Source organism: Neopsephotus bourkii, unplaced genomic scaffold, assembly GCF_033783945.1.
Source record: "Neopsephotus bourkii isolate Nb327-2 ecotype Australia unplaced genomic scaffold, CSIRO-AGI_Nbou_v1 NB_1363, whole genome shotgun sequence".
In the NCBI taxonomy this organism is placed as follows: Eukaryota; Metazoa; Chordata; class Aves; order Psittaciformes; family Psittacidae; genus Neopsephotus; species Neopsephotus bourkii.
In genome coordinates, this window is record NW_026901842.1 from 317,960 (window position 1) to 344,266 (window position 26,307).

General features: G+C 47.9%; 1 protein-coding gene across 4 annotated transcripts; it reads left to right on the forward strand.

Moving 5' to 3' along the window:
* Nucleotides 1-757: 757 nt before the first annotated feature.
* Nucleotides 758-26,306, forward strand: MYO15B (myosin XVB). 4 transcript variants are annotated; one of them, XM_061366913.1, is made up of 37 exons: nt 758-2,101; nt 3,735-3,812; nt 5,432-5,489; nt 6,987-7,117; nt 7,226-7,321; nt 9,483-9,718; nt 9,801-9,979; nt 10,496-10,568; nt 11,011-11,208; nt 11,321-11,400; nt 11,570-11,667; nt 11,823-11,910; nt 13,292-13,402; nt 13,589-13,683; nt 14,248-14,481; nt 14,942-15,038; nt 15,309-15,449; nt 15,752-15,941; nt 16,068-16,158; nt 16,680-16,902; nt 18,443-18,558; nt 19,051-19,110; nt 19,345-19,420; nt 19,917-20,035; nt 20,283-20,401; nt 20,851-20,992; nt 21,126-21,237; nt 21,551-21,711; nt 21,953-22,065; nt 22,168-22,231; nt 22,472-22,544; nt 22,906-22,982; nt 23,355-23,431; nt 23,988-24,118; nt 24,724-24,818; nt 25,783-25,860; nt 26,169-26,306. In XM_061366913.1, the coding sequence occupies exons 2-37, from the start codon at nt 3,810-3,812 to the stop codon at nt 26,283-26,285; spliced, it is 4,152 nt and encodes a 1,383-aa protein (XP_061222897.1). In that variant the 5' UTR covers nt 758-2,101; nt 3,735-3,809; the 3' UTR covers nt 26,286-26,306. The 4 variants fall into 4 exon arrangements, with proteins under 4 accessions (XP_061222897.1, XP_061222898.1, XP_061222896.1 ...); XM_061366912.1 differs by lacking the exon at nt 758-2,101 and adding an exon at nt 2,809-3,250 and having other exon boundaries at nt 3,738-3,812; XM_061366914.1 differs by lacking the exons at nt 758-2,101; nt 13,292-13,402 and adding an exon at nt 2,808-3,250 and having other exon boundaries at nt 3,738-3,812.
* The last annotated feature ends 1 nt before the right edge of the window (nt 26,307 follows it).

Consider the following 26,307-nt stretch of genomic DNA (forward strand, 5'->3'; position numbering starts at 1 on the left):
CCTGTTTTTCTGTTGTTCCCAGCCTGAACAGGGACAAGCCCAGAATCCACTGATGTTTCTGAAGAGATTCTTCCTGATCCACTAGGCTTTGTATCAGGCTAGAGAGAGGAGAACTGCGGATAACCGAAACAAAGCTGTTACTTTTTGAAACTGAGGTGAGGGTAGCACCTACGGTTCTGGACCAGGAATCATTACCCTTGTAGCACACAGACACCCATGGCTCTGACCCAGCGAGCTTCTGGGGACTCCTCAGACTTGTGGTAAGTAAAAACCAGGCAGAGCAGGGGCATAAAGTGATCTTTGAGTTTTATACTTAGGATTTCTGTTAAAATCTACGTGTTCTGATGAATGCTGAAAACAATGGAATATATACAGGTAGAGGTGTTCATCCAAGAGCAGATCTCATCTTCTTTGTCCTCCTTTGCAGCTTGTCTTGCCTCCTAATGTTCAGCCTAGTCAATAACCAGTCTGAGAGCTTGCAAACTAGACACCAGACGGTTTGAATTGCTCAGGTTCATTCACACTGATCAGAACAAGTTGCCTAAGTCAGGAGCTCAGATCAGCGCCATCTGGTGCTGTGCATTATTCACAAGGCACGGCCTCCTGGGAGGGCTGGAGTTGGAGCTGATGATGCCCTTTTGTCTTTGCAGGGTTTAAGGAGGATTTGGGCGTGAATAGCTTAGAGCAACTTTGCATCAACTTTACCAGTGAACATCTCCCGTGTTTTTTCCAGCCAGACTGCTGTTGTCCAGGAAATCACGCCAAAAGGTGAATGGCAGCACATACAGAATGAGCTGAGGTGGCCTCAGCTGGAGAGTCTTCTTTAGTGGGGAAGAAGGATGCTGAATAGGCTTGGCCCTCTTAAGCACTACCCACAGAATCCTAGACCAAAGAACTAGCTATCAAATACCTTTTACTAATTCTGTAGTAGATTAAAAGAAGGGTAGTTTGTTAGTGCCTTGCTCCCTCTTTTATAAGTGAGTTGATGAGGATCAAGGAGCCCAGACCTCACCTCGTACTTTTAAAACCTGTTTGGTAGATTCATTATAGCATTTTATGTATCACTCATATCCTGGAGATATTTATCAGACTTGCTGCCTTTTGCAGTTCACTTTATTGCTCTCCTTAGCAGCTTTCATCTCTTAAATTAGGAAAATCATCAATGGCTTTAGAAGACGTTTCGCAAGACAAAACCAGATAATTCTAGGCAAATTCCCAACAGCAGTGAAGCACTAACTTTCTGATTTATAAACCAAACCCCTCCATTTGTTCTTGCTTGCATGGCTGGATTTGACTGGTTGTTTTTTAACATGCAGGAGGAATATAGACAACAGCAGTTAGCTTGGATTCCTAGTTCCAAGATGTACAGTGAGTCATGCCTAGATGTCATTGCTGGAAAAAAAAAACCATGGCATCTTGTACATCCTGGATAACCAAACTTCACTGACTCAGGTGAGAAGCTCTTATCCTCTTACGTGATCCCTCTCACAGTATGGTTATGGTGAGGCAGTTATACAGATTGAATAGGGATTGTGTTTGCCCAAGTATTAGATATTTTTGCCTTTGGTTTGACAGCAGCTTTTCAGCCTACTGAATGTAAGTTGCAGCAGCAGTAAATGTTCACCTAGGACAGCAAGGTGGGTGGCAAGGCCCCTCCTCATGGTGGCTCCTGATCTGGTCTGCAGGGAATATCCTGTTACTGGAATGGTGAAGGGACTTCCCTGCCTGGTTCCCAAAACTGAGCAGAGGTTCCAGGGAAAATACAGCTGCTGTCAAAACCATTCCAGTAATGTGCCTGTGCTAAGGCTGATATTGTGATAGCTGGAGTAAAGGATGCAGGGGAAACAGCCAAGAGAGGACGAGGCTTAGCAGAGTAAGACCAAATCAAGACTTGCTGATTGTATTAATGGTCTGTTTGGTCCATATCTTTGAAGTGAGTCAACAGTCTGTCTAAATTTAGTTGATATTTCCCTCATTAACAACTCTTCTCTTTTCACATCCCTCTAAAAAACATTACAGGAAGCTGAAGAAGACCTTGGTGCAGTTTAATACCATGATTTTACTCTCCAGATCTTTGATTAAAAAGAGGAAACACTGACAGGTAACAACGCTGTTCTCAGGATCAGCTGTACTGCAGGAGCTGTTTCTGCTCTTAGTTAGACAAGAGCTGGTGACTGGGGGGGACCAAGGGCAGGGATGGCTCTAGACAAGTTCCTGGAAATGATCCAAGAAGGTGGCCTTCACTCTGACATAAAGAAAGTAAAAAAACCACAGAGACTGAAGCCTTCTCTCGCTGGATGAATTGGCAAAGGTAGTTCCAATTGCATCCAGTTCCTATGTCTCTACTTGAGCTTCTCTAGGTTGCTCCACACAAGACATGAGCTTATTCCATCTGTGGCTGCTGTTCTGCTCAATCTATCAGGAGTCATTCATCTTGCTCTTCTAGTTGTCCAGTTCAGTTTCTGGTGTTTTCCCAGTGACTGAAAAGCATTTTTTTCAGTCTGCAGTGATCCTTCCCTGACCCTACAGGTACCTCAGGCTGCTGAAGTCCTAGGCCTTTTGGAAATCAACCTTTTGGGTCTGTAGTTGGGGTAAGAACAGGATGGCAGTGACTTAAGAAGATGGGAAATTGTGTGAGGAGAAAGCTGGTTCTGTCAAATGGATTGAATGCATTTTGCACAAGCTATTAAAAACAAAATTTAAATCAGGAACTCAGACCACTTGTCCCTACAGCAGCAACTAACATCCCCATAGCTGTCAGCCTTATGGGGCAGGGGGGGCAGTACAGCTGCTGGCATGACCAGCAAAGGGTGAGGCAGTTAATGTCAGTGCTGCTGTTGGAAAACTGCACAGGTTCCTTTTGCCAGGCCATGCCCTGCCCAAAGCAGTGCTTGTTTCTGTTCCTCTTCCTGCCCCCTCCTACTTGGACAGGATCCAGCTTTTCTTTCTCCCGGGTAACCATGATAGCATAGCTCTTTTGAATCTGTTCCTGTTTCTCCAGTGTTTGCTTGCTGAGGTCTCTGTACATGCAGTAGCAACAATAAAGGTCTCAAAGTTCACCTGCTGCAAAGTTCCTCCTTTCCCCTGCCCCACAGCCCTGCCCTTTGGACTTCAGCATGCCTTCTGTCTTTCTCAGCCCAGCCCTCATAACCTCCCATCCTGTCACACCATTCTGCAACACAGACAAGCAGGACAGAGAGAGAGAGAGAGAGACAGAGACCCTCCTTTTTAATCTCGGAGTAGGAATCAGGTGAGTAGGACATGGGATGGGATAGGAAAGGGCAGAGCTGTAAGGGTGTTACAGCCTTGGACATGGCTGTAACTCACACACCCATGGACAAGTTCATCCATCCATGCCCGGGCTGCATTACCATGTTCTTGGATGCTGGAGGAGACAAGTGAATGTTCCTGTGTGCTTTTGTCTTGAGACACACCAGATGCTAGGCAAGGGAGGAAAGGTGTGGCAGAGATGCTGGACGTGGTGATGTCTCTTGCTGCTGAATAGTGTTGTGTGGGCAGGTGATGTTTCAGCAAAGCTAAAAGCTTTGCCTGGGCATCCCCTTCTCAATACACTGCGGTGAGTCCCAAGAAGGCCCTTCAGCTCTTCTGTCAGTTTATCTCCTGGAGCAGGACACCAGTGCTCACCCATCCACAGGGTGTATCCCCAGAAGTAGCTGGAAGTGACCTTGTACACATCTTTTCCTAACCCCCATCTCACTTTCACCTCCTAACAGCAGGAATTAGAGGAAAGGAAACAACGGAGGTGGTCCCTGGCCAGTGGTGACACAGAGGACAGTCCCAACCAAAGAATGGTAAGTTGTCAGACAGTTATGGAGAGTTGGAGATAGACCAAGACAGGTACTCAGAATGTTCTCCCTCCCCTATGCCCGTGTCTGCTGGGGAACAGAGCCCGCATGTGTGCTGGAAGCCTAGCAGCAAAAATAGGGCTTAGCCTGGTATAAAGAGCCTTCTAATAAAAACTATCTCAGTAGTTCAGTGATTCCCAATCTTTGAGCATAGTCAGGCATCACAAAGTGGTCCTGAGGCAGAGTACTGTGTTCGCAGCCCTGGAACTGGTCTTTGGAGCTGGAAGGAAGACTAGTTTTGATAATCATCTTCTACTGTGAAGGTGGGAATGAGACAGTTCTGGACAAAAACATCTATGAAAGGTGTTTTAGAGGAAGGGAGGCATTAAAGGCTTCGTAACAAGTTTAAGCTGTATCAACTGCTGTAAGTATTACTGATAACTAATATTATTTGTATGTTTAAACCAGGCATACATTTGCTATGATGCGTGTACACAAGGAACGTGGGGTTGGAACTTGATGATCTTAAGGTCCTTTCCAACCCTAACTATTCTATGATTCCATGATTCTATGAAATGTGAACTGACATACTCCAAATCCCAGATTTATCAGTAACAACAATGGGAATACTTAGTACTGGATGGTGTTGCAATATTGCCTGCTTTCTCAGGTGTGAATTCAGGGCTCTGGACAGTCAGAAGCTCATTTCCTGAATACGCCATTGAAAAGCTAGACTTAATGTCAAGTATCTTCTTAGAAGCAATATCAAACTGATCAAAAAAGCCATGAATCTGCCTTTAGGCATTGCTAAGGGTTTATGTGGAGATGTCAGAATAGTATGCTGGTGAGGGAAGGCTTTACTATGAGATATTGAAATCCACAAAACCCAGACCCCCCAGATCTCAGGCTTTGTGTCTTTGGTTTGGTTTCCTTGTGTCTTAATCTGAGTAGCCCATTTGAAATGCCCTGATGTTATATGCAGACACTGGTGCTGATGAACTGTGCTCCCCTGGCCCATTTACTTACTACCTTGCACAAATGCATGCACTGTGCAAGGTGAAAGCCAGTGAAAAATCAAGGCTTATTGGCCAGCTCCTCATTTTATTTACCCAGGTACATACCTGAGCTTCCTTAAGGAACCTCCAAAATAGTGGTGTGCATCAAAGATCAGAATCAGGTCTTTATTTATGCTGTAGTGCTCTTGAAGACTGAAAAATAAAAATGGCAGAAAAAAAGAGCAGGAGGAAATGGCTCTTACCCTCCCCCTGCAGTCTCTTCTACACAATATACCAATCTTGCTAGTGATGAGGTGAATCAAAGAAAGTCAAATGAGTCAAAGAAAGCAAACTTTCCTATAATTTCCCCTTGTGGTAGTTGATTTAATTGGAAATTACCCACCTTTCTCTCCTTTGCAGACCTGTGTCATATACTTGTATATTAACACACTGCCCTATTTGTAATGCTTCCGAATGTTGCATAGGTGGAAGTCACTGGCTTTGCTCAAATGCTCAGTACTTGTTCTGGCCACTTTTGCAAAGGCAGCTTTGCCCAGTCTCAACAGAAGTCAGGGTTCACGTGCTGTTTCACTGGTACCCCAGTGGCTGATTTGCTCACTCTCTGTACAGGATGCGGGGCTTCTGGAGATCCCTGCAGAGCTTGCTGCCCTCCTACAGGTAGCTGAAGGTAAGGAATCTTCCCTCCTTCCCTCCCTTTCCTGCGCTGTTTTAGTTTATTTCCTTGTTTTCTAGCAGTTAACTATGTGCTTGCTCTACCTCCTGCCTGTCACCTGGGTGGTATCTGAGTTACCGTTATTTCAGTGCAAATATGTTAAAGGCAAATGGTGGTGAGTATATTGTTTCCCAACACCACAGGGTGGAAAAGCAACTCAGGCCAGTGAGCAGAACTCTAGATTAAAATTCAATATCTCTGTTACCTTTTTGGCTCCTCTTATGAGCTCTGCTGGTAGAACTGATGAGAGAGATTGCCATTGGTCAGGGCTGTGTGACAGCAAGCTGGTCTCTTGCAGAGCTTAAGCCCATCTTTTTTCTACTCAAAAATCTTTAAGGAAATTGAAGGTGAAGAAGTCAAAAGTACAATTTTGGCACTGTCGAAGAAACATTTTTGGGTTTTCATTCAAAATTACTTTTTCAAAAGTAACTACTTTTAAACGTAGAAGTAGGTAGAAACAGGGCAACCACATTAAGATGTAACATCAAAGGAAATATTTTACTGGGGATGGAAAGTTTTTTTGTTTGTTTTCGAATTGCCAAAATACCACTAATTGAAATAATTTCCTAAGTTGTTGACCTGATCTTGAGCATTAAATTATCTGCAGTTTTGTTTCCTCTGTAACTCTGCACAACCTGTGTCTTCGAGTTGCACATAGGTTGAGGCAGTATCTGCCTTTTTATATTAGGATAGCATCTAACAAAATGACAGCTGTGTCTTTGGCCTTCTATATATAGGACAGTAAAAGACACAATCAGGCAGAAGAGTGTTGTCAATTGGAGCAGACTTTGTTGGATACCCAAATACCACATCCTTCAAGGCATACCCCTCTAGGGACTGCCAGCTGGTTTTGTAAGCATGTTACCTAGAGTAGCTCAGGAAAAAAACACACTAAAACTGATGAAAATGAAAGCAGATGGGATATAAACAGCAGAGATGAGGACAGCATCAGGGGGACACATTGGTTTGGAGATTGAGAAATGCACAGAAGCTGTGCAGCACTGAGAAATCCCTCCAAGTAGGAAGGCATTTGCTCCTCTATTATCCAGTATAAGCCCCTTATACACTGCCTCAGCTTGAAGATCTCTCATTTACTTGTTGACTGAACAGTTGTCAGCAGTATCTCTGCACAGGCTCAGTGTTTCTTGCTTGTAAACTCTGCTTAACAGAGTTGAAACTGCAGGCGCTGACTGCCCTCTGGGTGTTACCAAGAGATAAGACTCTGAAAGCTCAGAGCTGTAAAAGCTCTCCTGAAGTTAGGCCTTGTAGTCTCAAGGAAGTGAGGCTGTGCCTGCCGAGGGGTCTGAGGCATCAGGGTGGACTGGGGGAGCCTGGAGCCAGGGGCCTGGTACAGGTGCTTGGGCAAAGTTAGATGCATGTTAGCCATGTGCTGCATGGCAAGCTCTGGCTGCCTTTCCAAATGCCACAACACAGGAGCTCTTTCTCTTGCAGGTCAATACCGAGCACAGGCCAGCCAGATAACTGAGGCATTGTCTCCTGAAATCAAGGTCAAAGATGATCTTTCCCTCCCACCGACCATCAACAGCTATCCTTTCTCCTCCTTCATTAAGTCACACTTTCAGGTGGGAACTTTTTCTGTGTCTCTTCATTGCTTCCTCACTGGGGAGATACACAAGTTCTAGCAACACCAGGAACAAACTCTGCACTTCTGTCCTTTTGTTTCTTTGTAGAAGACATATTTCCCACCCCCTGGCCAGCCGCTGCAGCACCCCTTAACCCATCTGGATGCTGAGCATCAGGAGAGTGCGCTTGAGATCAACAAACTGGTAAGAGAGATTTTGCTCAGCCAGAAGAAGAGAAGGCTTCCAATACCTAAAAGGGCCAACAAAAAACCTGGAAAGGGGCTTCTGACAAGGGCCTGTAGGGACAGGACAGAGAGGAGACTGAGCTGAGCTCTTAGGGAGAAGCTCTTCCCTGTGAGGGTGCTGAGGCGCTGGCACAGGGTGCCCAGAGAAGCTGTGGCTGCCCCATCCCTGGCAGTGCTCAAGGCCAGGTTGGACACAGGGGCTTGGAGCAAGCTGCTCCAGTGGAAGGGGTCCTTGCCTGTGGCAGGGGTTGGAGCTGGAGGAGCTTTAAGGTCCCTTCCTTTGGTAGGATAGATATCAGGATAGATATCAGATAGGATAGATATTAGATAGATTCTGTGACTCTTATCTATCTTGATAAGGGCCTTGTTGAAGAACAGGTGAACGTAAGACAATGTTTTGAAGCCTTTACACATCAAGATGCTGGTGGTGGCTACAATCACAAAACACAGTATGTGAGGAGAGCAGAATAAATTGCTCTTCTGAGCACTCAAGCAGTCTGGCAGAGATCAGTCAGACACTTAGGGTTGCTGTGTTCTTGGTGAGGCATAGACCAGCCACAGGTCTGTAGGATCAAAGTGAATTGCCTGGTGAGCTAGCCTCAGAATTTGGCAGAATATACAGGAATTAGAGTGCTAAACCTTAGTTTCCCAATATTCCAGATTCAGTAGCATTGAGAGTATAAGAGATCTGTCTTCTCTAGCACCCTTTTTATCTGTCAGTCATAAAAAAGTTAAATTTAACCCAGATCTTCTCCATGATGTGGCTTATAGCAAACATGTTACTTATATCTCGTTAGACAGTTGTGACAGTACACAACAAGGGACAATGAACTGTTGGATAAAGGCTGGAAACAGGCAGGGACTGTGTCACGAGGAGAGCTACACCTGGAACCACACCCTTAATGCTGTAGTGTTTATGTGAGAGGGGTGGTGTTATCTCTCTGAAACACACAGTTCTGCTTAAAAATGGTAATGATGACTGTGAAAACAGAATGAAACTTCAGATGATTTCTAAGTGAATCTGGCAGTCCTTTTGACAATTACACATAAGTCAGATCAGCACGTTAGGAAAGGTAATACCTAAACCCAGGCTCTTGTTTTGTCCCAGTGATCATAATTATAGAAGAGCACAAGCTGCATTGAAATCTCATGAGCAGGACTGTGTTTAAGCAGACTACTCTTATTTTTCCTGAAGATTGAAGATAGATTTTATCCATCGCTAGCAAAAAGAATAAAATAGCTGTTTCTTTGGCAAGGGCTATAATACAAAGAATTCCATGAGAATTAAACAACCGCCATCTCCTGCTTTTCGCAGTGGATCCCTGACATGACTACTACCATTAAATTAATACCATTAGGTTACTAACTCTTTTAAGAAGTGTTGTTCTCTGAGAAAAAGATAGGCCATCATCATAAGTGCTCTTTCCAAAGCTGTCTATGGCACATTTTGGGGGAAAAAAAATTAAAATAAAAGAATCTAATGACATAATGAGGTGAAAAAAATTACTCTGTCTGAAGGGTGAGAAATATAAATTACAAAAGATTCTAAGATGCTGATATGCATAGGCAAGGAGATGAATCACTGCCTGAGTCTGTTGGGATGCCACATCTCATACCATTTGGTATAATATTAACTACACCAAAGTCTTTTCAACATTCAGTTGTTAGTGTTTCTTCAGGTCTGGCTTTCTCAGCTTTTCACCAAGCTCAGCTAAGCATCAACTTCTTTTTCACAGCTGGGCAGCCTGTGGGCTCAGACACAGTAACAAAGAGCCTACAGTAACTTGCTTTTGTACTTGAACTCTGCCTAAAGAAGAGGAAGTATTTTGCCCAAGAACAAATTCTGAGTCAGAGGCATATCTGAGAAGAGGCTGGAGTCAGCCTGACTTTTAACCAGGGTCCGATCTCTATGAACATTGCCCCCAGATTCCCAAACCTTGGGTGATGCACAAAACCTGAGAAAAACTCAGATCTCAATCTGAGTGCTGGCTGCTGTTCTTAGGCTCACAAACACCCTGTGTCTATAACCCAATTAGGAACTGAATATGTCACCTTACAACACAGTTTGTGACCGAGGTTTACAGCCAGAGCTCTCTCTTTTTTCCCCTGGATACCTCTAGATTTTGCGGTTCATTGGTGACAGGAATCTCCATGGCTGGCAGGAGATGCTTCTGGGCAACTACATTGCTGGGAGAGGTTTGAACAATGTGGCTCTGCGCAATGAAATCTTCAGCCAGGTGGCTGCCCAGACATGGAAAAACCCAGACATGGAGTGCAGCCAGCGAGCATGGGTCCTGATGGCAACTTTGCTGAGCTGCTTTGCTCCTTCCCCAACGCTGGAGAAGCCACTGCTGAAGTAAGGAGGAGAAAAGACCTGGCTAAGCTTTCAGTAAGGCTGAGAGATGAGCACTGTGCTAAATGCAGTTGTCTTTTCCTAGATTTGTGTCAGATCATGGCATGGAGGGCTACAATGCTGTCTGCCAGCGCAAGATCTTGACAGCAGCCCAGTTCACAGAGACAGACGCTACGGTCTCTCGGGCCTACCCTCCCACTCAGCTGGAGTGGATTGCGAACCAGAGGAAGGGGAAGATGGTGCTGGATGTTCATACCTTTAATGGTAACTCGTGCTTCTGCCCTTCAACTATCTTCTAGACCCTAAGCATCTGAATCTAGACTCAAAACTCCCAAAGCCTGGGATGAGATTCCTCTGAGTTTGTGCCCGTCTTAACAGAGGGATGTTCTGGTTGTGTATCTCTATGAGTCTAGTTTTCCTGTTACTTTTTACTGCAAGGCAGCAACTGCTGCCTCTGTTCCAGGGTCTTTCTGCCTTTCTGCCTTCTCACATGTGGCTTATGGTGCCTCTTGAGTGATCTCTGAACTGAATGCAGAATATCCCTACTCTGGCTCCTTGGTTCCCTAAGGACACTACAAGGGTTTTCAACTGCCAGGTTGGAAATGCCAACCTGTGCCATCAAACAGTTATTCTGGATGTAAATGTGCTCAGATAGAGCCTCCATGTGTTTCCCCCCCATTCAGGACACCAGCTGGGCTTTGCTTGTGTCCTGCTGAGCTTAGGTGTTGCTTTGGGTCCTGCTGGGCAGGCTGTGTGTACTAACATTCTTTTCTGTGCTAGAGGAGAAGTTCTCAGCTGAGGTGGAGTCCTGGATGACTGGGGAGCAGTATGCAGGCTGGATCCTGAGTGCAAGGTACTGTCAGAGGATGGGAGAAGATCCGGGGGTGTGAAAGAGGCTGACACTACTTCTAAGGTTGAGACTGGTCAGGGCTGCAGGCTAGAATTTAAATGGTTAGCTGTGGAATAGCCACACTTTTACCCACTCCAGCTTGTCATCTCCCCTTCACCCTTCCATCTGTGTGCATAAGCTGCAGGTCTCTTTAGAGCAATCACTGCCATAATCTGTCAGAGCAGCTTCAGAGAAAAAATGGCAGAAAGACAAAAAGAGGCTATATCTTGAGTAATTCTAGTTTTTTCCTGGCCCTGGACACTTAATAGTTAATTCACACCCTAAATCATAACAACTTAAGCCAGGATAGACAAGGCAAGAAGAAACCAAATCCAGTGTTTTCCTTTCTCTCTCTTTCCCCTGCCTACCTGGACACATTTTCTCTCCTTGCTTTCCCTGTTACCAGGGGCTGTGATAAGAAGTCTCGAGGGTGGTCTATCTCCATGTTTACTGGCAACACATGGCAGGACCTGCTGGGCTGTGACTTTGTGCTGGACCTCATTGGAGAGATGGAGGAGCCCAGCAGCCCCTCTCAGTCCTCAGCTGAGTACCCCATCACTCCTGAAAGGGACAGAAGCTTCCTCCAGAACTCTGACCTGGCTTTGTAAGTCACCTAATGCTGCTGTCCCATCACTTTTGGCCCTGTCACCAAGTGGCTTGCCTTTCTCTCAGCACTGTCCTCTGTACTGTTGTTATGTCATTCTCCTCTTCAACAGAATCCCTCCTGCTCCAGGCATCCAGGCACCTACCTTCCCACCACCTAGCCTGCCTCCAGAATTCAACAATCTCCATCCAGGTAAGCTCTTGCCCGGGACTGCGGATGGCACTTGAAAGGCCAGATCAGAGCAGAGGGTGATTCTTCTTGATGTAGAGCAAGGAAGTCCAGAACACGACTGTCTAACAGGGACTGAAGGCAGGGGAATATTCCTTACCTGCCTTCTCACCAGACTTCTCTCTGCTCTTAGATCCAAGATTCAGAGATGACCTGAGGACCCCTGTAGGCTTGGATCACTACGTGGATGATCTCTTCAGCACTGTCCTGCAGCAAGGCTCCAGATTGCCAGTAAGTCCCTCTTAACTTCTGAGGCATTCCTGTCCCTATGTCCCTCAAGCATCCCTCTGCCTGTTTGCTCTGCCTCAGCACAGCTGAGATATGCTGGCTATCTCTCTGTGAAGTCCGTCCCTCCAAGCTCAGATGATTGTCTTGTCTTGATGCAGGATATAGAGAACAGGGAGATTCTGACTGGACGCATGAAAGGAGGTGGGAAGATTGGACCCACACAGAGAGGAATCTTTCCTTCTACAGGTGTGTGAGGGGATGGGGACAGCTGGGAACACCTGTGGGACTTCAGTGAGCACAAGTGAGGCAGTCTCTTAAATGCTAATATAGCATGGGCTCAGATGATTCATGAAGAGTCATTAGTGTAGGTCATTAGAAGTTGCACTCCTCATCACCAGGTGCTCAAGACAGGTGCTTTGGAGAAGGTGCTAGATAAGGGTACCACCTTTTTCTGCTTTTAATTTCTCTCTCTAGTTGGTCTTGGGGTCAAAGCAACAGGTAGCTTGATTCTAACCCAGGCCACCTCTTCCCAAAGCCAATACGCTTACATCCTGTATTCACCTTCTATTCACCTTGTGCATTCACAAGGTAGTTGCTGCCTTTCTCAGGGAAGGTTTTGATCTTATTGCTTCCTTATAGGCTTTCCCATCATCTCCCATCTGTAAGTTAGTAAGTCTTGAACTCTACAGAGGTTCTGGTTTGTGTGTTTGCTCTCTTTACTTTTCCTCATTTCTGTGGTGCTAAGACTCAGATGTTTTCAGTAGGGTGGAGTCAAACACCAAGATATTAATAGCACTGAGAAATTTGCATGTGTAGGAGCACAGCCAGTGATTTCAGGAAGATGGGCAATGTCCTGTTCTGATCATTACTGAGACTGGGGCTGGGTTTGGCTATTGTAGAGGCTCTGGGGCATGACAGGCACTATTACAGATCACCAGCCTGAGGCCAGGTTGTTGCTGGTAGCTAATTAGATCAACGAGGAATGTGAAGATCTCTCTGTGGCATTCTGGGCCATGCTCTGGCAAGGACATCATGATTCAGTAGACCTGTGCTGTGTGCTGACTCACTCTTAAAACTAATCTCTATGCCCCTTCTTCAGCTGGCTTTGCCCTCAGTGGGATTTCTCATGTTGGACTTGACTGCTGAGAGCAGAGGAATTCCTTTCTCACCACTGTTGTTTCACATGATACACAATGCCACCCAGGCCACAGCTTACTGTTCATTCATCCTTGCTACATGGTGCCAAGAGTCTGATATGGATGTGGCAGTCCCAGAGATATTTGCCCATCCCTCAAGAGAAACCCTCAGCTATAATCATACATAGGCAGGAGTTATTTACGTACTTAATCATGAAAGATGGTGGTGTCCTAAGCTAGGCTGCAGAGGCAGAGACTGCAAAGCTGCTATTGTAAAGTCTGGCAGGCCACATGTTTCTCTTTGGTTTCCTTTTTCCACCTGAGTTTTGATGTGTCCTGCTGTGTGTGAAGAGCTAAACCATTCAAATGTCCCAGTAGTTAGTGCATGGGAAGAGAACAAGAGGCACTCAGCCTATGTGATGCAGGACTGATCAGGGCTTTCTCACCTGCTATTCCCCAAAAGCACTGTGCTTATGGTCTTTTGCCTTGAGGCTTTTCTGGAATGACTCAAACACCAGTTTACCAGCCCATGCCTTCCATGATGGGGATGCCAGCAGTCATGCCTATGATGCCAGCAGCTGCTGGGATTGCACCTATGCCAGGTAAACATACAGTGTTTCAGTAACTGTACAGGGTAAGAGACTGGAAGGAAGGGTGGGTGTTGTGATGGGGCCTTGTGCATTCAAATGTCAATGAGTGCACAGTGAACACTCAGCTCTGGGCTGATGCTCAGCCACTGTGGGGAGTGATTGCCTCTGGGCTTTTGCAGATGTGTGTGTCTTCCACAGCCATGGCTATGCCTCAGCCTCTGGTTGCATCTGTAGATCCCAACCAGTTAGCAGCACAACAGCAAGCCTTTATCAACCAGCAAGCAATGCTCATGGTGAGTGGAAGGGGCTGGCTGAGAGAGGGCCAGAAATGGGGGCAGGAAAATGCACTGGTGAATGTGCTGGGAAAAGGTTCACCATGCTCTCCTCCTGCCTTAGAGCTCTGTAACACTGCTGATGTGCTGGGGGTTAGCTATATAAAGTTGGGATGATTTAAGACTGAAAACTGAGAACCCCCTTTTTGACACTTTGTGTACCTGGGGACACTGAGGTACCATATGTGAGCAGGGACAAGAGAAGGCCCCTAGAAGCCTCAGCTGTAATTCCCATGTGTTTTTAAACTGGGATTTGCTACAGATGCAGATCTGCAGTGTTCTGCTTTCTCTACAAAGGCTTGTGAGTGCGTGGGAGTCCCAGGCTGCTCTCACTGATAGCTGAGTCTTTGGGGTGTTCTGAGGAGCAGGTGGGAGCAGACTCCCTGGCCATGCCTTGTCCATAATACTGGGAAACTTGCGGTTGGTTGACCATGTAGATGCTCTGTGAAAGAATGGGACAGTCTGACTGCTAGCTGGTGGTTTTGTGTAGCCTAGAGCTCATGGATGCACAATTCCTTCCTGCAGGCCCAGCAGGTGACCCTTCAAGCCATGAGCATTTCCCAGCAGCAACAGCAGCAGTGGCAACAGTCTCTTGAGAAATCAAGGCCAAGAGTCTCAAGTTCACCACAAGCCCAAGCCCCAGCTTCAGCCTCAGCCCCAGTCCCTGCCACTTTCCCAAAACCTAAGAAGCCTCCCAGCAGCCAAAATGCTGCTCCAGCACCAAAGGCTCCAGAGCCACCAGCTAAGGCAGAAGAACCGGTATGAGAAACAAACAGGAGTGATGAAATTGGTTTGAATTGTATGATTTGTGTTTACTCTGCTTCTTTTCCAGTGTGGCAGTGGTTTGACAGAGAGCGGAGCGGAGCTATGCTTACCCATCATACTGAGGCCTTTCAAACTCTGCTTGCTGAGTCTTTAAGACACAGGATCAAACCTTGGTGGCCTTGGTTTGGATGCAGTGTTGGCCAGTTAATTCCCAAAATTCATCACTCTCAGTTCTTTATCTTCCAGCAAGCTGTCTTGGGCCTCTAACATGCTCCTCTGTCTCTGGACTTAGTTGGTGATTCCTTGGGTCAGAGACTGATCTCTTGAGACTGTCCCAGATGGGGAGTTCTAGATCAGATCTTGCAAGGTGATGGAAGATCACCTCTGACCTTAAGGGCACTATGGAGGTATCACCTGGCTAGTGCTGACTAACCATGTTGCGAACTGCTTGCAGGTTTCTGACTACATGGCAGACCAGCTCTCCAGCAGTGAAGAGGATGACTATCCTCGGGAAACCTTCCAGCAAAAAAGAGACTATTTTCAGAAAATGGGTGTGTATCTACCACTCTGGGAATTTTACTCATCCCTAGCACAACAAGGAATTCTGTTCTCCCTGTGCGGAACACGGCAGGAGTTTTGTGTGCCTGCTCAGCTGGCTACAGTTCAGGCTGTGAGGTGCTGTGTGGCCGGTTTTCTAGAGGTTTTTGGGTTTGTGACTGCTACATCCCCCTTTGCCTCTAGTGGTCTGCTGACTGATGCACAGGTGGGAACTATGCCATCAGTGCTGGGTTTAATTAATTCAGATCCCCCTTTCTACATAGGAGAGCAACAGATCCGTGTGAAGAAAGTCAGTCCTTCCAAAACCTGGACCCCTCCAGCAAATCCCCAGCCAAAGCAGGAGGAGAAGGAAGAGGAGCAGGAGAAGAGGAAAGAAGAGAAGCCTGGCCCTAAAACCGAGGCAGGTAAGATGCTGTGCAATGGAGACCCAGGCAAGCTGACAAACAGAAACTTTCCAGGAGCATCAGGCCAGGATATAACCAGGGCAGGAAAGGATCTGGCTCATCTGTGAGTCTGCATCTTGACTAGAGAGGAGAGACAAGGCCCTGAGCTTTGGGAAGTGGGATCCCAAAGGTCCAAAGGATCAAGGCAGCTCAAGGCCATAACCAGTCAGCTTTCAGGTGTAAGAGAGAGAGCTTCAAATAAGATAAAGGCATTTTTCCTGTGTTTTTGCTGGTCTGTTGGTTAAAGCTGTTATCCCCAACAGCTTCTGCTCCGCTTTTGCCACCTCCTGAGCCAAAGCCAAAAAACCAAACACCAAAAGTAAAGAAGGAGCCACCAGTAGTGAAGGCTTCTGGCCCCGAGCTGCGGCCTGCACCCAGCCGGGAGATCCGCAACATCATCAGGATGTACCAGAGCCGGCCAGCCCCCGAGCCCCAGCCCATCGAGCCTGCCAGGTGAGAGCAGGATCCACCCAGCACACAGGAAGGAGATGAGTGGGATTATATCCCAATGCCACATGGCTCCACTGAGGCCCCAAACCCTCTGCAGCTCCCATAACTGTCTTCCTCATTTCCTTCCAGGAAAGTATCTAAGCCATTTATGAAGAAGAACGACCCCAAAAATGAGGCTCTGGCCAAGCTGGGAATGATGAACCTCCCATCTCCCAAATCAGTGAGTTCTTTTCTCTCTGGTCACCTTAAGAGTTCAGCAGAGAGAGTCTGTGTATCTGGTCTCTAAAAAGCGGGGAGCTATCTGGTAGTGCAGCATCAACCAGGTAATATCTTCTTAGGTTACTAGAGAGCTGTGAGCTCTTAACCGCAGTGCTGCCATCCTAAACTGAGTTTCAATCTGTAAAGTTGCTTGAGGTCATGAAGAAAAGGCTCTTGGAGCTGTAAGTTCTACTGTGGTATGTTTAAAGCCTATCTGGAAGCAAGCAACTTATGTTCCCCGCATTTGGCACCAAGATCTTGGCCCATTAATGTCATTTTTCCCCTCCTTAACTCTAGGCTTTAATCTCAAATACTTGGTTCTCTGCACCTAGATTTGATTGATCTTCCTCTGTTTGTAGATCGTATGTTGATTTAAAGGTCCTGCTCTCCCAGGGTTGAACTGCTGCTGCCCTAGAGATGACATAGAAGGACAGCCCAGTAATGCAGAGAATTGCCGGGTCACACAGTTTTGCTGTCTTGCAGACATCCCCACTGCCACAAGAGAAGAGACCACCTCCACCTCCCAAGCCCAAGCCTGCCTCAGCTTCCAGCTCTATCAAGGAGAAGCAGCTGCCTCTCCTCTCTGTCTTCAGCCAGGAGAGTACCCCACCAGGTTCCCAGGCCCCTCCTGCTCCCCCTCTTCCCCCACCATTGCCTTCTCCTCTCCTGCCCGAGACCCCAGGCTGGCAGGAATCCACAGGGAAGGGTGAGTATTGACTTCACCCAGGAGCCATTTGGTAGCAGGGAGGGAATGTGGTTGCGATCAGCCCAGTGGCCCGGCAGAGTCTCAGCACATGTTCTGTCGTGGGGGAGCTGCCTGAGACTGGGTGGGGTGTCTGAAATCAGAGACTGTCATAGCTCCAGTCTGGCCCAGTAATCAGCATGGCACTTCCCAGCTCAAACTGTTCCCTTTCTTCCCTGTGCTGTGCAGGACATCAGGCACAGATGATGAAGCAGGGGCTGGGCTTCTCTGAGAAATGCAACTCAAACCAGAAAGGGCCTTCAGGCTACAGCTGTATCAAGGTCCACTTCTCAAGACATTTTATTGCTTACCTGAAGCATAATTACTTTATCAAAGCTGTAATTCAACATATGAACTTTAGACTAGGGAGGAATTGGAATTTAGGTGTTGTTTTACCTTCTAGAGCCTCTGGAGGGTCCTTACAGACAGGCTGAGGAATGAGGGAGTGTTCTGAGGGCAAATGAGAGCCTGGAAAGCCTTAGACATTGTCTATAAAGTCACATGAGGAGTGTCTGGATACTGCCCACCTAAAAATGGCACAGCTAATGCTTCTCAGCAGTAATTTGGTAGTGTTGTTCAGCTTTCGGGTTTGCCTCTGAATTTCAGTGGGAACCTGGAGCCATAATTAATTTTGTATTTTGCTGCTATTTTGGATACATGTACCAATGTATTTCAAGCTGTTTAAAACTCTCATGAGCATCACATTTTATAACATGCAAGGAACAGTCAGCCAAACACACTACTGAAGAACTCCACCCTGCAGCAGTTTCCTTGGTATTAAAGACTTTCCCTGATTCATTCCTTGTCTGGTTTAGAAAATGTTTCTTTAGGAAGTCCTGTGAAAGTAAATCAAAGTAACTGGATTAGCCTGAAAAATTTCTACATGCTTTTGAATAGGAATATAGAAGCAGCTGAACTGCTGCTGCATAGTAGTGGGATCTACTGTTTCTTGGCTAGGATCTCTGGAGTTTGGGAAGTTGGAAATGCTTAAATGAAGACATTCTTACCTCAGAAAGCAATTCCTTCGAATGGCTGCCTTCAAACCGAGCCTGTCTTTAACAGCTCTCCTTCAGAGAGAAAATCCACTGCAAGTCCTGGATGCCTTGAACCAGAACCTTACAGCTTGCAAGCTCAGACGAGAACTTTTGTGTCCTTTTGAAACCTTTCACAGCCTTTTTATAATGACATAAAGTGAAACTTGCATCCTCAACCTTAAGCACAGGGGTAGTATTTTGCCTGGGATCCTGTTTGCTCCCCGTCTCTGGAGTATTTCTATTATAAACAGTGAACTTTGTGGCTTATACAGCAGCTATACATGCTATCAGATACGCTGGTACTCACATGGTGTCTGTTTTGTGCATGCACTCTCATTAGCTGATCACTGACCTTCAAGAGGGTTCCTACCAGTAATCCTCAGGCATAAGGCTCTGTCCCCTTTCACTTGGTGGAAAGGTGACCCTGTGGTCAGCAAATCCCATCTTCATGGCTCTTTTCTCTCACACAGACTCTGCTGTAACAGTAGCAGAAGATGATGGTATCAAGACCCAGTTGTACAAGCTCACTAGCAGTGTCAGCTTTGCCTATGACAAGCCAGCCTGGAAAATCTTTCTGCGCAAAGAGGTACAATTCACCAGCTGAGGGCTGGCTGCGGGGGGAGGAAACGGGTCCCACATTTGGTTAAAATAAGTTTTTGTCACAGCACCCAGTGTGAGATAAGAGCACAGAGGCATGAGTCAGAAGCATAGGGATCTCATAGGGGATCTGAGTCCTGCTCTGCCTTACTGACTCGTGCCTCAGTTTCCCTACCTGTCCTTTTCTTCATCTGCACAGCACTGAGAAATCTACAAATAAAGTAAATCTTTTGTTACCTGGTGTTTTCCTGTTAAAATAGTATAAATGGGTTTAAAATTGGAGAGTGCACTGAACTGACCAGGGTACATCCAAGGGTTTCACCACTTTATTACTGGTCCTCCACTCCTTGCCCTTCTGTTCACATTCAGCATCTCTTCCCTGCCTGCCCTTGGAGATGAGCTTGCTTCTCTCTGGGAAGCTATTTCTGCAACATCTGTAAACATCTGTAACACCACTGTTGTCTTTATCCACCTCTTGTAGGTGTTTTACCCCAAAGAAAACTTCAGTCACCCTTACTGTCTGAACCTGCTGTGCGAACAGGTATGTACTGGTGTGTGACTCAAGGCCTGTTCTCTCTGGTGTTGAAACACTCCATAAATACATTGCATGTGTTGCCAGCTCTTCAGCATCTCTACTGGTGTTAGTCCCTTCTCCAGGTCCATCCAGCCAAGCCCCTGTTCACTCCTCTCTGAAACTGTTTAACAGCCTCAGATGCTCCAAGACAATCAGATGTGGCCTTTGCAGCGGAAGCCTCTCTGTTTCTTTCCTTTGCAGATCATACGTGACACCTTCTCTGATTCCTGCTTTCGCATCTCCAGGGAAGAGAAGCGCAAGATGAAAGATCTGCTGAGTAATTAACAGCCCCATCATTCCTGTGCCCATCACAGCTTTTGGGTTGAAACAGGCAACTTGCCTCCAAGCCCTTTCAGGCAGGACTTAGGGCAGAGGAGAAATGTTTGTCACTGAAGCAAGAAAGCACATTTTTGTGTGCTGTGTAGTGCAGTGTAGGAATGTTTGTTTAATTCCACATGGCCAGAAAATGGCCCTGAAATTTCTCAGACCTAGCAAAACTTATTTCTGATGTGTTTATTGTGGGGAGAAGGAGCTGAGGCCCAAGGATGGGATTTTGAGTTGTCTCAAAACACAGTTGTCTTCTTTGACAGGGGCTTCATGGAGACGGTGTGAGAAACTAGTAGTAGACTGATGTGTGCAAGCAATGTAGTAACCTTCACCTCTGCATGTCGTTTGCTGTAATCACCAAGGGGGGGCTGGTGGGAATGAGTCCCTGGGCAGAGACTTGGCATCTTTGTCTTACTGAGAAAGTATCTGCTCTGTATCACTGACAGTGGAGTTCCGGGTTGGCAATGATGTCCAGTCCATTCAGGAGGATGGGATAAAGAAGAGGATTGTACTGGCTGCTCGGGATAACTGGGCTAACTATTTCTCCCGCCTTTTCCCAGTTCATGTGAGTTTTGGTCTTCTCACCAGCCCCTGGGCTTACTTTAACTGTGGAGCTCTAATTCACCCAGGATCTCTTTCTGTCTTCCTGCCTGGCCACACATCACTCATTCTTCTGTGCCTTCTGTACTTTGCTGGGTTTGACACCACCCAGGGCTTCCTTTGTGATACATGTGGCAGCATCTTCTTCCCCTGCTGCATCCTGTCCATGTGGGATGGAGCCTTTGATACTTGTTCCTGCACTTTCCTTACAGGGTGAAAATGGAAGTGATGTCCAGATCCTGGGTGTTTCTCACCGGGGCATACGGCTGCTGAAGGTGATGAAAGCAGCTGGGTATAATCCTAAGCACTTGAAGATTCTTTGCAGCTACTGGTGAGCAAAAGGGCACTGGTTGCTGCAGGATGATAATTTGTCATTTGTAGGATGCTTTCAGAGTGTTAGGGGGTAAATTGAACAGGTCAACTGAAAATTCCCTGTTTGTGCTGTACCTTATAGGGATGTCCTATGCCAGTTGTGACTCACTGACCCTCTTTCTAATGAGTTTGGCCTTTCCCTTTCCTTTCTACTTTGTGTTTTACTTACAATAAGTGAGTGCTGGGTGTGCACAGTCAGCTCCATGCCTGGAATAAAGGTCACAGTAATACAGTGAAAGCCATGAGCAACCTATGGTCCTATTTCAGTAATACACTACTGGTGAAAGGCCACCTTGGAGCATGCTGAGGCCTGTCTCCATTCTCAGTCCTCGAAGTGAGCTCCCATCCCCATGATCTGCACCCCTCGCTCTGGCAGAAGCAGTCTGAGCATGCTGGCTGTGTTCTCAGCTTTGCAGATGTGCTGTCAGTGGAACTGAAGGGCAGCGATACCCTGGTGTTCTCTCTGAAGACAGAGCAGCTCTTCTTGCGCTCTCCAAAGGCTGCGTGCATCAAGGCTTTGGTGGAACTCTTCATGCAGGAGCTGAGGCAGGTGAGGGAGCAGCTGTAGTGCAGTAGGGAATTAAGGTGCTTTCCCACATGGACCTGTCAGGGTCCACGGGATAACATGGGCTGAGTCCTTCACATCTTGGGGATGAGATTTGACCTCATTGCTTTTTCCCCAGGATACCAACTATGTCATTGCTCTGCGCAGCTACATTGTGGATGACAAGAGTCTTCTTAGCTTCAAGAAGGGAGACCTCATTGAGTTACTGCCCATGCAAGGCGTGGAGCCAGGTGAGGGAGCTTGTCAAGATTGGGGGCTGGGCTCAAGGGCCTGTTGGACCCATGGTGCTGAGAAGCTCTATGTGCTGCTGTCAAGTAAATCAGAGGAAAGCAGACTGTTCAGGGCTGGCACAGTCAGTCTTAGTTCTGCCGTTCTCTAATCACAACCCTCCTTGTTCCAGCTGCCATAGTTCTGAGGTCTGTTATCTTAGGCTGTGGGAAACCCTGCTCAGTCTGATGCTCTTCTTTGCCAGCAGAATGCTTCACTGCTTGTTTCCCTTTGTAGCTGCCCTGACTCCTGACTCTTCCTCCGCTGTTCCTGCAGGCTGGCAGTTTGGCTCCACTGGTGGCCGCTGTGGTATTTTCCCTACCAGCCTGGTGCAATTGGCTGCAGCACCCGATTACCTCAGCACCAGCATGGACAGACACGGACGGCTGTGGAAGAGCATGAAGTATCCCTCAGAGAGCAGGAACACCAGCAGGGAGGTGAGTTGTCTTCGGGGAACTTCTAGGGGATACAGCTGGGTGCTGTGGGAGGAGCCAGGTTTGGTTTGTGGTCCTGGTAGCATCTGACCTCCAAGGCTTGCAGATGGAGACACTCAAATACTATTATAGTGGGAGGGGGAGGCACTAAACACAGAGGAGGTCTTCCCAGTGCTGCAGGTGAGAATATGCACTGTAGTTTCTCAGCTAACTTTCTGGGTGGATTTGGTGCCTGTCTCTGCAGAGTTCTGCTCCTAGCCTAACATTAGAACCTGACAGCATCATGTTAGTTGCTGCTGGTGATCGTTATACCATGCTTGACTTTGCCACAACCTACTTCCGAGAAGCTCAGTCCATGTGAGTAGGCTGTCGTCCTTCCTGAACAGGCATACCTGGCCTACCCACCAGGCCACTTCTGGGGATGTTTCGTGGATTACATGTTCCCTCTCCTCTGTCTAGGCAGGGACTGAAGGGGATGGCTGCTGAAAAGAAGAGTATAGCTGAGCTGGTCCAGCACACCAAGGTGAGCCCAGTCTTTCCCCATGGCTACAGTCAGAATCCCAGCTCCAGCACTGCCTCTAGCTTTGTCCTCACAACAAAAGAGCAGAGGGCAGATCATTTGGTGCAGTCTCTGGAGAAGTGTAGGTGCCTCCTACTCTTGAGTCCTGCTTGCAACACACCGGGAGCTTGTGTCTTCATGAAGCCTGCAGCACAGCTCTGTGTGATCTGCCTCCCCACTTTAACCTTGTATTCTGCCCTGTAGGTCCCAATCCAGGAATCTTTGCTCCAGTACTCTGATAGAGAGCTCAGTGAGCTTGCTGCAAAGAACTTCAAGAGTAAGTACCTCCCTAAGACACAACACTGGAGAGGCTGGAGCCAGGGTGGCCTTGATGGGCCACACATAGACATCACAGGGCCCAGAGTGGGGAAGGAAAGGTGTGACAGGAGTGTCCCTCCTAAACCATTTCTGCAGTTAGTAACTGCTGAAAGCATCCCATCAGATGTGCTTCGCCTTGAGTGCAAGGAGACCAAGAACACACACTGCCTGGGCTGATGCCCCACTGACTTCACATGTCCAGTACAAGCCCCAGAAAAGCCTGTGGAGCAGGAAAGCTTTCAGGGCATTTTCTAATCTACTACCTGCCCCATGGCAGGATCACCTCTGCTTAGACCTAAATGCCAGCCTTTGCCTTGCAGCTCTGATGCGGTTCATGGGAGATCAAGCAAAACTCAAGAACCAAAATGATGTTGAATGCATCTATGAAATCCTTCAGGTTTGTGACCTTTCCCCAGGCAAGGCACTGAAGCACCAGTGGGAATAAAAGGCCATGCTCGGAAGAGAGAGAAAAGGGAGAGCTGTAATGCAATCTCCTAAATGAGAAAGGGAGCTGAAACAGAGAGGCTGATTTAAAACCATGGGGCAGAGGGGTTGCAAGTAAATGGTTTCCCTGGATATCACTGTCTGGGATATCACAGCTAGGATCACAGCTTGCCTCTTCTTCTCTGGGCCTAGGTAGAGGTGCAAAGACCAGAGGCTGCAAAGCCCAAGCTTTAAGCCAAATTGGCAGAGCTCTGAAGCTGAGAGATGAAGGGCACAGAGATGATCTGAGGCCTCTCTGATGCTGTCTTTTCCTCTCTGAATGCAGCTGTGCAAGGAGAAGGAGAGCTTGCATGATGAGGTCTACTGCCAGGCCATCAAACAGGTCACCCACAACCCCAACCAGTGAGTACAAGCACTGTCAGAAGGAGAACTGTCTGCCTTGCTTCATGGACAGCAGCGCTGGGGGCAGGCTGCCCACTGCTGCAGTATGGTCTCCAGGTGCTCAGATGCTGGGGATTTGCTGCACATTCAGGAAATGCAACCAGTCACCAGCTTTGGCACTTGCACTTCAGTGGAGATTTGTCCTTATATCTCTGGCTGCCAATATATCTGGGCACTGATAAATATTGCTGGTAGCTCCTGGTAATGGTGCTGCTCAGAGCCCTGATGTGCTCATCAAAGTCCTTGGGAACTGATACAATAGTTAGGAACTGGCTTGACCCTCGCTCCTCCCTGCAACAGGGCAGCAGTAGCATTAGAGCAGCCTTGACTGTTCCCTTCGTTTGCTGTTAGAGTAACTGAGTCAATCACTTCCTCAGCATAAGGACACTGACCAACAGGCACTGCCTCATTTTCTGCCACCTGCCACAGGTGCTCAGAAGGGCTGAGGCTCACTTTGAGCTGCTTGGAGCAGGAATTGTCCTATTCCAAGGTGCCCATAGATCTTTCTGTTCTGCAGGGAGAGCGTGCTGCGTGGTTGGTTGCTCCTAAACCTGCTAACTGGGTACTTCCTCCCTTCCAACATCCTGATGCCCTATGCCACCAAGTTTCTGCAGCTAGCCAGCAGTGATCCATCTAGCATACACCATGGTATGACTGTTTCTGTGTCCTGTAAAATAAATGTCTGTCCCCTTGTTACTAAGGCCGAGTGGTCAAGGAAAGAAAACAGGATCCAGACAGGGACATAGTCCAATGAGAAAATCTCCCTTAGCCTGTTAGACAGGAGACATGACTGAGGTACTGAGGAAGCTGAGCCTGCAGGCAAGAGGCTGCTTTGTATCTCTAGTCTTCCCACTGCACCTTCACCCAGGCAAGGTAGAACTGTGTCTCTGAGGCTTAGCTTAGCCCTGTGGCTTAGGCCCAGTTTGACACCTAGACCCTGGGGGAAGCCAGACTGTGGTCTTCCAGAATCATCAGCTGGGAGGTGTTGGATTGGAATCTTGCCAGAGAATAGGTTCTAGTTCTCCCATCCTGTCATTCTTCTGTATTTCTACTGCCCTGGAGGCTGGCTGGAGCTGGTCCCTCATGATTTGGATGTGTCCTGGCAGAGTGGAAGATGAGGTCAAGTCTCTTTGCTCTCCTAGCAGCAGCCCTGAGTTAAATTCAACACAGGCAGGATAAGCCAGCATCATAGGAGACAATGCTTCACTCTCTGGTTCAGCACAGGAAGCTTTATCCTTTTCCTTTTCCTGCAGAAATAGCCAAGATCTGTCAGAGCAACCTGCGGAAAAATTTCATGTATGGGGGCCGTCGCCACCTTCCCTTCCCTGTGGAGATGGAGGCATTGCTGGTATTGAGGGGAGAGAAGTGGGGTGCTGGGAAGAGAAGGAGGGCAAAGGCTTCCCACAATAACCCCCTGCAACACTCCCAGCTTGGGGAAGAGTGGCTGGGAAGCTGCTCGGCAGAAAAGGATGTGGAGGTGCTGATTGATGGAGCTGACCATGAGCAGCTTGTGCCCAGGCAGCCCCCAGCATCCTGGCCTGGCTCAGCACCAGTGTGGCAGCAGGGCCAGGGCAGGGATTGTGCCCCTGCACTGGGCACTGGTTGAGGCCGCACCTCGAATCCTGTGTTCAGCTGTGGGCCCCTCACTGCAAGAGAGACATTGAGGGGCTGGAGCGGGGCCAGAGAAGGGAATGGAGCTGGTGCAGGGCCTGGAGCACAGGGGTGATGGGGAAGGGCTGAGGGACCTGGGGGGTTCAGTGTGGAGAAGAGAAGGCTCAGGGGGGACCTGATGGCTGCCTCCAACTGCCTGAGAGGAGGATGGAGCCAGGAGGGGCTGGGCTCTGCTCCCAAGGAACAAGGGATGGGACAAGAGGAACCGGCCTCAAGCTGCACCAGGGCAGGTTTAGATGGAGCTGAGGAACAATTCCTGCCCCAGAGGGTGCTCAGGCATTGGAACAGGCTGCCCAGGGCAGGGCTGCAGGCACCGGCCCTGCAAGTGTTCACACAGCGTGGAGACGAGGCCTCAGTGCCATGGGTTAGGGGTGGACTTGGCACTGTTCGGAGAATGGTTGGACTGGATGAGGTTAAAGGGTGGTTTCTATGATTCCCAGGAGGTGCCATGGGCAGTTTTGCAGCAGTGGTTTGTGTTCCAAGAGAGGAAACAAACTGTGTGTCTGTAAGGGGACTGGGAAGTGCAATGCCATAGAATAGGCAGGGATATGGGCAGTGGAAGGCTGAGATGAGGAGGGAGGTAGAATCGTGGGGCTGATGGGATCCTGCACGTATTGCTGCCTAAAGACCGTCCTTTGCAGAGGGGGCACGGTGCCCGCCGGCTGGTGATCCTGCTGCCTGGAGGTGTGGAATACCTCACCCGGATCAAGACATTCACTGTGAGTTTTCTGCTTTGAATGTCTTTGTTGATGTGGACCCTGAGCCGCAGGAGGGAACTCCTGTATCTGTCACCTCCTTGGGTTTGGCCTGCGCTTCCCAAAATGCTGGGATAGTTTCTTTTTTACTTCCTAAGAATCCCTGGAGCCGCCTGCCTGTGCAGGGCCTGCACAGTGCCTCATGCCACTCACTTCGTGCAGTGACCAGAGCCATACTGCTGCCCTCCAACAGGCCCAGTATGTCTAACTGCTCTGGGGCTGCATTTGGCTTGCCCAGCCATAGGGTTTTTTTGTTTCTTTCATTGTTCCAGGTGGCCAAGGAGCTCTTGCAGGAGATCTGTGAGCAGATGGGGGCAGGTGAACAGGAAGAGATACAGGAATTTGTCCTTTTTGCCAGCAGGAGTGACAACAATAATCTCGGCAAGTAGAGGTGAGCAGCTGGCTTCTTTC